Source organism: Notolepis coatsorum, assembly GCF_963971535.1.
Source record: "Notolepis coatsorum genome assembly, chromosome: 1".
Lineage (NCBI taxonomy): Eukaryota > Metazoa > Chordata > Actinopteri > Aulopiformes > Paralepididae > Notolepis > Notolepis coatsorum.
The window spans coordinates 147077168-147090667 of record NC_140165.1 but is presented as its reverse complement, the minus strand read 5'-3'; the positions used below and the strand labels follow the sequence as shown (position 1 = coordinate 147090667).

General features: G+C 44.6%; 1 protein-coding gene across 1 annotated transcript in view; it reads left to right on the top strand.

Annotated features, from left to right (window-relative positions):
• dtx1 (deltex 1, E3 ubiquitin ligase) overlaps window positions 1–4808 on the top strand; it is a gene marked incomplete at both ends in the record, with an annotated part of 136659 nt that extends 131851 nt beyond the window's left edge. The window contains 3 exon segments of the mRNA XM_084307756.1: window positions 318–393; window positions 396–406; window positions 4584–4808. Of these exon segments, the coding sequence (XP_084163882.1) occupies window positions 318–393; window positions 396–406; window positions 4584–4808 (312 nt within the window).
• Window positions 4809–13500: the final 8692 nt, after the last annotated feature.

Below are 13500 nucleotides of genomic sequence, written 5' to 3'. Positions count from 1 at the left end.
TGAAATTAAATTGCTCCTCCACACTAAACAGTGTTTGAGTATAAACTGGTAGAAGAAGGGCTGAGGTTTCATTTAGTCTGAAATTGTTTTCTTGCTCTTGCTTTGAAGGCGAGGTTGTTGAATAGATAAACTTTAAAGCAACACATCTCTCATAACACATGTTTGACAGAGAGCAAAAGAAAAACACAGCTAGAACAATAATCACCAATTGAGGTGGGTTCTGAGGGCGCTGTCAACGTTTTTCTCTACAGTTAAGTCCTCATTGAAACAGAGAGAGAGGGTTGTGACTGTTTTCTTTTTCTTTATATTTTCACTAGACCACTGAGCACCCCAACCCAGGGAAGAAGTTCAGCGCCAGAGGCTTCCCTCGGCACTGCTACCTCCCCGACAATGAGAAGGCAGGAAGGTAAATAAAACAGGGACACGTCCCAAAATACTTCAAAATTGCTAAAGTGACCCCCCTGCACAAAAAAAGGCAGCAAATTAGACCCAGGCAACTACCGCCCTGTTTCTATTCTTACCTCCATCTCGAAAGTCATGGAAAAAAACGAATCTACGAATTCCAATCTGGCTCAGAACATCCCACTCCACTGACACATGCCTTCTCTATTTGAACGACCACATCAAACAAGAGGTGGACGCGGGCAAATACTGCAGCATGATCATGCTGGACCTCCAAAAGGCTTTCGACACTGTCAATCACCCCATTCTGATTGACAAACTAAAAAGCGATTGGTTTTGATAGTCTATCAGTGAGCTGGATGCAATCCTACCTGGAGGGGAGAGACAGATGGTGGAGATAAACGGTGCACTACCCCCCCTCCCCCCCCCTCCCAGTGAGGGCTGTGGTGTTCCATCAAGGAAGCATACTAGGACCGCTACTGTTCCTAATTTATGCAAATGTCATGTCATCAGCTTGTGACTGCAACTTGTTCCGTTTGCGGAAGACTCAGCCCTGCTGGGTCTCTGACAGGGACAAGTTGCAGGTTGGGAAAAAGCCCTCAGGCTCCGAACTCGGCAGGAATCTGCACCTGGCTCGCTGATAACAAACTATCATTACACCTGGGGTAAAACAGAGTCCATTCTCTTTGGATCAAATAACAAACTCAGCAAGGCCAACGGCTTCTCTGTTACAGTGGGTGACAATATTGTCACAAGGAAAGATGAAATTACATGCCTGGGTTCCATCCTAGAGGCAAATCTTTCCTGTGACAAAATGGCATCCAATGTAATCAAAAAAGTCAACCAACGAACACGATTCTTGTACCGAATCTCCTCTCTGGTGAACAAGAATACCCTGAAGACTCTAACAGGAGCACTCATTCAAGGGTACTACGACTATGCTTGCGTCAGACTACTGCTTGACCTTACTCCTAAACCCACCTCACCCCTGCCCATTTTGACAACCTAGGATGGCTTAGAGTAGACGACAGAGTACAGCCATTTGCAATGGGCCTGGTCTACAAGATACACTACACCACTAAGGTACCCATGTACATGCTGTCACCCTTCCTCTTCACCCTCTACACCTCAGACTTCTGCCGCAACTCAAGCGGGTGTCACCTGCAGAAGTTCTCAGACGACTCCTCCATCGTAAGCTACATCACCGACGATGATGAGGAGGAGTACAGAGCCCTGGTGGAGAGCTTCGTGGGGTGGAGCGACAGCAACCACCTCCAACTCAACACCAGTAAGACCAAGGAGCTGGTGGTGGACTTCCGGAGGGGCAAGAAGAGGCCCCCCCCGATTCCCATCTCCATCCGAGGGGTGGATGTGGAGATGGTGGACTCATACAAGTTCCTTGGGGTACACCTGAACAATAAACTGGACTGGTCGGATAACACAGAGGCCCTCTACAGGAAGGGACAGAGCAGGCTGTTCTTCCTGAGGAGACTCAGGTCCTTCAAAGTGTGCAACAGACTGCTGCAGTCTTTTTACCAGTCTGTTGTGGCCAGCATCCTCTTCTATGCTGTGGCATGCTGGGGAGGCCACATCAACTCAAGGGACACCAACAAGCTCAACAAGCTGGTGAGGAAGGCTAGCTCCGTGGTGGGAGTCGAGCTACCTAGACTTGAGGTGATGGCAGAGAGGGGGATGATAAGGAAGCTGGCTGCCATCATGGAGAACCCCTACCACCCCCTCTACGACGAGCTAGTCAAGATGAGAAGCTCGTTCAGCCACAGACTCATTCCCCCACGACACTCAACTAACCGCCTCGGACAGTCCTTTATACCAGCGGCCATCAGGCTCCACAACAGTGGGCAGCGACTAGCAGCCTCCAGGCTCCACAACAGGGGGCAGCGACAGCGACTGCTACCAGACATTGACCTGGGACTTATAGGAACCCAAGGAGGACAACCTACACTACCTTAGGCTTACTGCACCTTATGTGGATACTGTGATACTGTGAATAATGTATATTTCAGTGGATACCGTGATACTGTGAATAATGTATACTCAGTAGATAGTAAATTATAACACTACCTTATGCATACTGCACCTTATGTGACACTGTGAATAATGTGAATATTTCTTCAGCTAGTCAGATAGTAAATTATATTGACCATATTGACCAAATTGTTTACACTGCCTGTGTTGTTTTTACTACCTGTACACTGTGTTGTTGTTTTACTACCTGTACCCCCCCCCCCCCTCCCCCCATGCTGCTATGATGCCTGAATTTCCCCAAGGGGATCAATAAAGGAATATCTTATCTTATCTTATCTTATCTATCTTATGTCGAAATACTTCCCAAAGGTCAGTGAATACCACAACCACAACACCAGAGGGAGTTCCACAAATCATGTCCAACCCAGATTCGGCTCAAATAAGGGACTAAATATGTTTCGCAATTATGCCACAACAATCTGGAACGCCCTACCCACAGCTGTAAAATAATGTGAATCCCTACCCACCTTCAAAACCACTCTAAAAAAGCACCTACGGGAGGCCGCAATTCGAAACTGGCCCCGGTAAATGTCCAAACCCCCCCCCCCCCCCCCCAATGTACAGTTTCCTCCCCCTCAAATGTATATTATTCTCTTTTAGAAACTCTGTCTGTAAATAAACAGTACTGTATTTGTATATCTTGTATGTCATAATAAATGTCTGGATGTAACAGTACTGTATATCTGTATGTCGTGTATGTAATAAATGTTATGAATTGAAAATGGGGGACCCTGATGTAAACAAGATGAAAGTCTTTCTCTGGTCTGCATCCCCTTAACAATTGTGTGTATTGAGCCGTACTTTCAATCAATCAATCAATCAATCAATCAATCAATCAATCAATCAATCAATCAATCAATCAATCAATACTGTATTGTACCCATTGTGCAATCTGTTAATAACATTTTCAATCAATCAATCAATAAGATTCACCATACAAGTTATAATGTGGTCACATGCAACTATTTCTAGCAGCAGTTGTACTGTAACCGGGGAGGACTGAGCACAGGCGTGCCATTTGAGTTTGTTCAAATATTACATTACAATACATCAAACAAAAATGAACAAACTTTCTTTTAAATGTTCTTTATATTTTCATGACACATTGCGTCCTGTGTTTTTGTCACTATCTTTTGTCATTGCATATGTTTGTAATGTCCTATTCCAATTACATTTGTCACTTATAATTGTACTATATTCTATTGTGCTATAGTTTATATCCCATTTAATTGTATTCAATCTCTTTATTAAGTTGTACAGCCCTGGCCTATATTTAATTTCATAATTCTATTCTATTCTACTATATTTAATTTAGTTTATATCCCATTTAATTGTATTCAATCTCTTTATTAAGTTGTACAGCCCTGATTTGATTTCATAATTCTATTCTATTGTGCGTATCTTAGTTCATATTTAATTTAATGCATTGTATTATCATGTCTGTTAATGTCTGTCCGTATAATGTTGCACCGAAAACGACCAAAGCAAATTCCTTATGTGAAAACTACTTAGCAATAAACACCTTTCTGATTCGGATTCTGACACAACACCGTCACATCTCTGCGGGGAAGTGATCCGTGCTCCGCTCCAAACCTCAGCGGAACCAAAAGCTTTGTGGAGCAGAGAGGCAGAGAGAACGAGGCTCATTTGCATAGAAAGGGGACATGTTCCGCCCATATTACCTCATTTAAATACACCATAATGGACCTGTCTCAAACCCTGCCCCTTTTCTTGATCCTCCAATCACAGCTGTCGCTTACCTCGGACAAACTTGGTTTGTCCGAGGTAAGCGACAGTTGTGATTGGAGGATCAAGAAAAGGGGCAGGGTTTTGAGACAGGTCAATTGCACCGGACACAATGCTGACGGAACGCAGTTACCACCTCATTTCACCCGTTGCGCGTCCTCTGTGGATGGCAAACTGAGTTTCAGAGCTATATGCACCGGCTTTGCGTCGGAAAAAGCCACGCAAACCCTTTGTGGATCCCGCCCTTTGTATTTGTCGGCCCTCAGTTATAAGAACTGGAGTCTGTTTTTCTAGCAGTAATTAATTATTTGGTGTGACTGTTGTTTTGCCATATTGAGCTCCTTCTACTCAGTGACCCCCCCCCCCCCCCCCCCCCCCTCTGTCCCCAGGTCCTGAAGCTCCTGATCATGGCATGGGACCGTCGCCTCGTCTTCACTATCGGGACGTCCAGCACCACAGGCGAGTCGGACACGGTGGTGTGGAACGAGATCCACCACAAGACCGAGTTTGGCTCCAACCTGACGGGCCATGGCTACCCAGACCCCAAGTATCTGGACAACGTTCTGACTGAGCTGTCCGCCCAGGGGGTGGGCGAAGACAACCTGAAGGACTGAGGGCCCACTGAGACGTCACAGAGGAGCACCGCACCCACTACCCCGTCCCCTCTCCCTCTCAGAGAGTGGGCTACTGCAGCCGACCATCGTCCTTTACCCCCCCAAACCTGACCCTGCAGATAATGTGGGCATATAAGACCAATGGAAGCAAAGCAAATGACATGGTTATTATAATCAAAGTTTTGATACAGTAATGCTGTTATTTGCATTCTCTAAACCTAAGATTTCCTCCACTGCTGTGTTTTGAATCATGCCTTGAGCATGTGTGTTCTTGCCAAATGATCTAATAGGGTTTAAGGAAGGTAAAGACAGACACAATGAGAAATGGCTCTCAGTATGTTTTCAGCTGTTAACCCTTTCAGAACGCACACTAAACCTCTTCCTCTGCTGAGGGGAAAGTGACATCCAAAAGAAATACGTGTAAAAACGCTCACCTCCTAATTATTGCATGGCCCAGACTAACACTGCAGAATGAATGTTGACTTCTGTGAGGAGAAATGGATCTTGAAGTCTAATTCCAATATGCTATATTTCATGAAATATATCTTGTCTATTAAACAATAGGGCAATTTGTTTGTCAGTTGTAGCTGGATTTTGTCTAGAAGATTTCCGGAGAATCTCAATATGCGGAATTAACTAAATTATATAATTATCGGCTTTGCCCATTTTCTCTGCATGTCTTGAAATGTAAGAGCAGTAATTATGGTTCTCGTGAGGTTCATTGGAATGTGGTTGTGTGTTTTTGAAAGTCAGGTGGGTCTTGAGATTTCAATGATTAGAAATCCTGTAGATCTTATTGGACAGTCATGTGACTGTGAGGTGGGAGTGGACATCTCTGATAGGCCATTGTGCTTTTTTTCTGCAGTACCTATCCCAGTGGCGTGTAGCTTTATGCCAAGCAAGCAGTGCAAAAATTTACCGTAGTGGCATGCAGTAATGCGCCTTTCATTTTCGCGGAAATAGGCTGTCTATTGCCATTCTCTTTGACAAACTCTAACCTTAACCAGCTCCTTAACAGCGCCTAAACTTAACCGTTCTAACCTTAACCAACTCCGAAACAATGCCTAACCTTAACCTTAACCATAGAAATTATATTGCCATTCTCTTTGACAAACTCTAACCTTAACCAGCTCCTTAACAGCGCCTAAACTTAACCGTTCTAACCTTAACCAACTCCGAAACAATGCCTAACCTTAATCGGCGAAAGAATACACGTTAAAAAAAAATCACGTTAAAAAATATTTTCGATGGGATTCGAACTCGCCAGCAAACAAGCCATAGGATCCACAGCCATGTGTCCTAGCCAATTGAGCTATTTGTTGGATACTGAATAAGGGGCGGTGACTTATATATATTGAGCTCCGCTCGTGTCGCATGCGCGGGCACCTCGCGCGAGCACGCCGGCGCACGCACGCACCTGAGCGAGCACGCCGCCGCCGGTGCACGCACGGTAGCATTTGTCTGAAAAGAAGGGCGCTTTAGCGCACTAGCGTGCGGTGACGAATGCGGAAGCATTTTTGCACTGCTTGCTTGGCATTAACGTACAGGCATCCCAGTGGTAAGTCTGTAGAGTCACAGTTTATACTGTTGTGCATGTGCTATGTTCCAGAGAGTTTCAGGATATGAAATATTCGTGTTTCACAGTAAATGTTGGTTTTCTGAGTGACCTTATAAGCTGTCTTTGAATGGAACCATGAAATAGGTCACACAAAGCGTCTTACCAATCAGTTTGATGCTTGTGAAGAACCGGTGCGGTAAAAAAAAAAAAAAGGCTGAGGCAGTGAGGCAGGATTTATTACCCTCCAAGGTTAAACTAAGTTGTTTTGTTGACTCACTGATGATGACCTCAGTGAATAAAGCCTCCCTTATTATTCTCCCATTGGAGGAGTCCCGGGGCGCTGGTGCAATCCGTCACGTTCGCCGCACACGGAGGGGTGAACGTGTACGCATGCGCGGTGGCATTAATACGCCGGGTCTTAAGTCCTTGAGAGCAGAAATGGCTGAATATGCCTCTCAGAGAGCAACGTCCTCCCTTCAAAGAACTGTTTCTCCTCGGAGATCCATCACTGGCAAGAGCGACTCTGGTGTACTCGCTCTGCGTTTGGGCTGGGCCCAGCTCTCTGCTGCTCACTGGTGCAGGAATGGGGCCAGCTGTCTCATGTCACTGAAGGCTGTTTGGTTTGATCCTGATGTCTGGCCCCTTCTCTTGTCCTCCTTAGTGGCGGCGTCCTAAGAACATTTAGAATGTCGTTTTACAGGACCGTTGGATGTTGGTGTTTTACTGGGGTAGACTGTAGGGTGCTCCCTCTGCTTCATGCCTATGAATTTTTTAAGGTCCTCCTCGTTGGAAATCTTGTGATATTTCTTTTCCTCAAGATAAAAGTTAACGAGTGCTGCATAATTATCCATGAATATATCTGATACATTTTAATGGGTTTTTAATGAGCTGAGATGTTGGTAATCCTAAGGATGTCGATGGTAAGATTTATGGTGTGGCCACCCACTTGTGGGTTTTCATTTGTTGAATATTTGGGAATTAATCATTGTCTTCCGTAGCACTTTGAGGCAACAGTTTCCTTTAATTAACCCAGCTTTCATTTTTAGGAAGATGTCTTTACTTGTATTGGCAGTTTCTTTTTTTAAGTTAATGTTTATAAACATTCAATGCTTTGAAAAAAGAATATATACAATATACATTTGCAGATGTGATATACCTATAAATTCAAGCTCAATTTGAGTCTATGGTGTAAGTTTAATTTATTTTTATACTCTTCTATATAGAAAAATATCGACTTGCCCACATATCTATACACAGGCACATATTAACATGAATACATACAAATCTGGCAAAAATGAATTTGTCAGTATGTCAGGGACTGTTTGAAATATGTATGACATGTTATGGACGTCTTTTACCAGTAGTCTTAGCGTATGCTGCTGTCGTTATCTTAATGTAGAATCCGTGTAGTCGATCCCCTGGGTGGACGGGTGGAGGGGGAGGGGGGGTCCAATAAATACAGTAAGTGTCTCTTTATTGTTGGCTGAGGGAGCTCTAGCAGCATGACGATGACCATTTCCCCCAAATGGGCCATTTATCTTTTCTAACCCTTCCAGAACACACTGGACTGGACACAGTCAGCAATCTCTTGTCCAATCAGAAGATTCCATTTCAAGTATCCTCCCTCACAGCTTTTTGACGCCATTTATATGTGGGAGAACAGGAGAGAATGCTTCCAACCTATCAGGGAATTTTCCATGTTAATTCAAAGTTTCATTGAAATTACACTTAATGACACACAATACAGATGTTTAGCCTCTTCAGCTTTACTTTTCCACATTGTGATGTAATAGTGTGAATGGGATAATTTGTGGTGCCAGGCCCTTTAGGCTTATCAGGTGTGTACAGAGATATATTATAGTCAAGGAAGAATGGTGAACAAAAAGACGGTTTGTTCTCTGTGTGGCTTAGACGAGAAGAGGAATGGTGTTTATGCAATTTATCTGTATGTGAGAACTACCGTAATATGTAATATGTGTAGCAAGAAGGTCGGTTTGTTGTTGTTGGGGTTTTTTTGGGGAGGGGGGGGGGGAACAATGGATGTGTTTTCTTTATGGGGGTGTCTACCTCGCAGTCTCTAAACAAAGGGGGTCATGATACAAGGTTGTTCAAAGGCTCTCTATTGGAAGACATTTTTTATGTCTTTTTTGAAAAACAAAAAACGATTGTCTTCAACTGAACTCTCGCGTAACATTGTTGTATTATTCTTATTATGATTACATTCCATACTGTTTTCCATTGCATATTTTGATTAGAAGTGGGATATGGGATGAAACCGACTTGTAAGGTGTCCTTCACCGTGAGGAATTTGCTTTACCATTGTGTTCTCAGAGTCTATACTACTATTACCCTATATTCTATATTCATCCTTTTACAATGATACCCTGACATTTTGTGTGGATATATGTTTGTTTGTTTGTTTGTATGTGTGTGTGTGCGTGTGAATGTGTGCTACAGAGTGTGTGTGTGTGTGTGTCCAGTACAAAAATAACGTTTAGGTTCATGTACTTTAAAGATACAGTAATGATCTCCTAGAGGTGCATGTTGACCAAAATGTGAGCAAGTCTATTGACAATGCATAGCTTTTGTGTGTGGAAAAATATCATGGCTTCTTTAGTCATTTCAACCAGGTATCCTGGTTTGAGTAGCACTGTGGGTCTGCCTCATTACATTTAGTTAAGAGATTTCTTTCTTTCTAGGATTTGATTTATAATAACGAGGACGAGGTAGCGCTTTGCTTCTCCCCCCTTACTCTTTTGGTTTCGTGTGAAACATCTGAATGTTTTGCATTTTAAGTGCCCATTTTTCACTGACATTAAGCCATGTTTTCTGTGGTTTTGACTTTCATTTCCCCGGCAATGTCTACATACTGATATTGCTATTTTAAAAAGAAAAATGGTTCAGAAAGAGAGATGGAGACAAATGGACGAGTCAAACTAAAAGCGAGATTTAAGAGACATTGATTAAAAACTATAAAGGGCTTCTTAATCTATCATTCTTTATTGAATTGTGATGACCTCGTTGCATGTTTGTGTGTTTCGTGTGGAGAAAAATAAATGTGCCCTAACAGGGGTAGTTTGTTTGACCTCTCCGTCTCTTCCATTCTTCCCCAACACCCCTTAGCAGCAAGTCCCCCACCTTCCACTTAGCTCACCATTTCCCTCTCCTCCCCAGGCAGGCAGCCCTGGACTCTGCGCCTCGTTATATGGATATAAATGAGCGTTGCTGAAGCTGTGGCAGGAAGACTTCTCACTGGCAGTCAATTTGCTTTATGGTCATTTGCTGCTGAATGTTGGTGCTGTGTGTGTAGACAGAGATGTGCCTGTCCTCCACACAGGCTCTGTTGATGCATGCATACTCAAGCAGCCCCCCCCCCCCCTACACTTCCCTTCAGAGGCCTGTCATGGAATGTCTGTCACAGGGCTCAGCCTCCTCCCTCCAGACTGGTGACCAAACATCAGAACCTCCTGGTATGGACATTCTCACAACTCCTCCTCTCAATTGTCCATCCCGCAACACTAACGAGAGGGAGAGAGAGCTAAAGAGGGAGTCTCCGCTGGCCCACAGCAGGTGTGTCTCATTAGCATTTTAATAAGGTGCGAGATGGGTAAGTGCTGTAAATACATGTTCAGTTGTTTTCTTAAATATTCATCTGATATCTAAAAAGGAAGTGACCCACTACAGCACATTGCAGGCCTGTTCTATTTCATTATGGCTTTCACTCAGCATCAGTTGCATAATATCTCGCTTCAGTGGATATGCACTGAATACATTTCAAAATGTACCTTTACATACCAACATCCGTCTGACCACACCCCCATCTGCTGCCTACATAAGCAGGGGTGGGGCCACACACTCATCTCCTTCTCAAATTTCATCCACAAGGAAGTGCCTGTTATATACCCACTTGACGTGGAGAGAATATTTAGTCTGAGGAAAGGAAAACAGAAGAACAAGGAGATACGTTGACATTATATCTTTATTTTCTCTCTCACTATTTTCGAGAAAATACGGCGATATTGTCTTCGTCACTGGAGTGTCTGGAAGATGATGATCATTCTAAACCTCCACAGTTTTTTTCGTATTAGGGGCTCGCATCGCTGATATACTCCCCAAACTGCAGTCCTCCTTTGCTGCGGCTGGATGGGTTTGGCCCTCCGGCCATGCAGCTGGACTGTGGAAGTCTGTTGTGAGGGACTGGTTGGTTTTCGAGCCTGGGTGAGTAATGTTTTGCTTGCGAGCGCCAGTTGTCTGTTAGTGCTATGGGGGCTAGCTGACAATTTTTATGAAAGCCGGCCCCAGATTAGCGTCCTCTGTTCGGCCTCTTAGGCGACGGCGGAGGATCTTGGTCTGAAGCCCATGATGGTCAACTAGTGGGCCGCGTCCAGGACCTGGTGAACCCAGGATTCTCTGGACAAGCGGATGCTTCTCTGTCCCGTGCAGGCCCCATCTTTCACATAAAAGTGAAAGTACACCCTAACGAGGAAATGTGGGCATGGATGTTCGTTATCGGAAGATCCATGTTCAAGTCGGCTGCAGCCCAGATGGGACTTGTGCCGGCTCCGCCGTATGTCTGGTAAAATCACTGTTGTAAACTGTGTTGACATTTCTTTTTCTCTTCTCTCTTAAAGGATGAGGAGGGTTTCAGACGGCGGCCTGTCTGAAGTGTGGCTTGTTATGTCGTTGTGTACAGTTCAGGTGATAGCTGCTTAGCTTGCGTGCTAGTTGTGGCCTACCTGTTAGCCAGTCAGCTGTTAGCTGCGGCGCTAGCCCGTTGTGTCACTAGGCTAGGAAACGTTAGCTTGTTGCTATCAGTCGAGAGCGGCTGTTAGCTTGATGCTACACTGTTGAACGTTGCTATGACTATAACATGCCTTAAACACTCTGACTACGACGTCATCTTTGACAGAGGATGTTAGTCGAACCTACACCGGGAGCCCTGCCAGCGAGGATTGCGTCAACATGGTGAAACGTAGCGGCTGGGTGGCGCAGCGACGTTACCCTCGTCGCCAACACAGGAGATGCTGTGTTCAACTTCGGTGTCCCGTTAACCAGATTGCAGTTCTCTTGGCCTGCGCTCAGGGTAGGAGTCCCGACCGGACTTTAAACACTTCTTCTTTCCTTCCCTTCTAAATGTTTTGTAATAACGATCTTTTCCAAAACGTGTGTTGCTGCAATACATTACATTACATTTACATTTAGTCATTTAGCTGACGCTTTTATCCAAAGCGACTTACAAGTTCTGTACGACAAGCCATCAGGAAGGGCACAACTCTATCAGCTGAGTAACAATGTTCGTCAAAGTGTTGAGTGCTACAGTGTAGGTTAGTTTATTAGGACAAGTGCATGACAGTATGGTTAGTTAGGGTTAGATCATTTTTTTTTTGAGGATTGAGGATTGAGGGTTGAGGATACGACGCGTGTTGTGTGTGAATTGTCTTGTCACTGGTATAGCTTCTCTCTCCATAGAAATCGGGTTGTTGTTTACATGTGTAAAAAATTATCTGGTTAGTTGTGATGAGAACATGTGTGTTCATGTAATGTGAACTCACAACTAAGGGGGTTAATTAACCTATGAAGCTATGCTTAGTGACATGTGATTGAGGAATGAATTATTTTCTCAGCCTGTAATGACAATGAACAGTGTGTTCACATATTAACAGGGTTACCTGTTCAACTTGGTCATATCAAGGGTAAGGAAGGAGGGGTGATCCCCCCGGTTTCCCTGGGGCTTCCCCCCCTCCTCTCAGACATGTTGTTTACAATATATTGTGTCACTGTGTTTGTGGGGATACGATGTAACCCTCAGCTTAATTGCTGGGGTTGTGCTTTCCGCTTGAGAAACTATTTATTTCCTAAAGAAAAGATTGTTTGGTCACTTATCATGTGTACTTAGCAAGGCCTGTGGCCAATACGTAATCGAGGATTCTGTATTCTCTCGTTATGAAAAACGGCGTTCCTCTGTAGCAAGAGTGTACTTTGCCATTTTTTGTTGTGATGAAGGGTTGTGTGTGTCTTGTGATCTACAACTGGGTTAGGTTTGGCCCACAGAAGCACATATGTAAGTCTGGTACCGGGGCTCTTAAAGGGGGCCCTCTCTGTTCTGTGTTTTTTCCTTAGTAAAAATCAGATAGCAGGTTAGCACATGAGCTATGTGAGGCTGTTCGATGCTTCATGTAGCAGGCTATGACTGTGTCATGCTCTACTTGTCATTACATCGTATCATGGGTGTGGGGTCGTAAAGGGGTGAACTGGTAATCCTTTCCTCCCCTTTTCTGATTGGTCAGGGGTTAAAACCTCCTGTCCTTCAAGGTTCCTGTCACGTTGCTGTTCGGCACGTTATAGGGTAAGAGGGGGGGGGGGGGTTTCCTGGTCCCACGCCCTGGAAGATTGGGCGTGTGCACCGCGGAAATTCCCCCGCCATAGAGTACGTCACTGAGCGCGTCTCTGTTGGTAAGACTTCCGTGGGTTGTTCAGGTCCATGTTATGGATCTGTTTCAGGGAGTTGTCAGAGCTCCTCCTCACGAAGCTCCTCCTCGGGGAGAAGTGCCTTCTGTGAGTTCGGACTCTCCTTCCCTGTGAGGGAGCCTCCTCAGAGTTTCAGAGCCTCCTCCTCAGATTGTCAAGGTGAGTAGAACTTCAAAAAGGAGTTCTGCTCTATTGTGTGTGTATTCGATTCAATTCGATTGTTGAGTGTGTATTGGTTCAGTGCCTCCTCCTCGGAGAGCCCTAAACCAAGTGTTACATAGCTCAATGTTGCAATATATTCTTTTCAATCTATACAGCTTGCGTGGGAAGTCTCTCTGGGGATTTCCGTCTCCTTCCTGTGGCGAGGGTGGTGGGATGTAAAAATGTAAAAAGAAATTACCCTCAGCTGCGTCACGTGGGATTCATGTCAGTCTGTGTTTCTTTCTTTTTTGAATAAAAAGAGGAAGGAACATGAAGCACGACGGCTCCTTGTCGTTCTCCCAGGCGACTTGGAGGAACAATGTTTGGTGTCTTGCTAGACTATCCATTGATGTGTTTGGGTCTCGACTCGTATGTAAGTGCTGGCTCTGGGTGTTTCTGATGGGAATCACGCATGAGGCTGGTGCGCCTTGGTTGCTTGTTATTAAAACAGCGTTTTTATAGGGC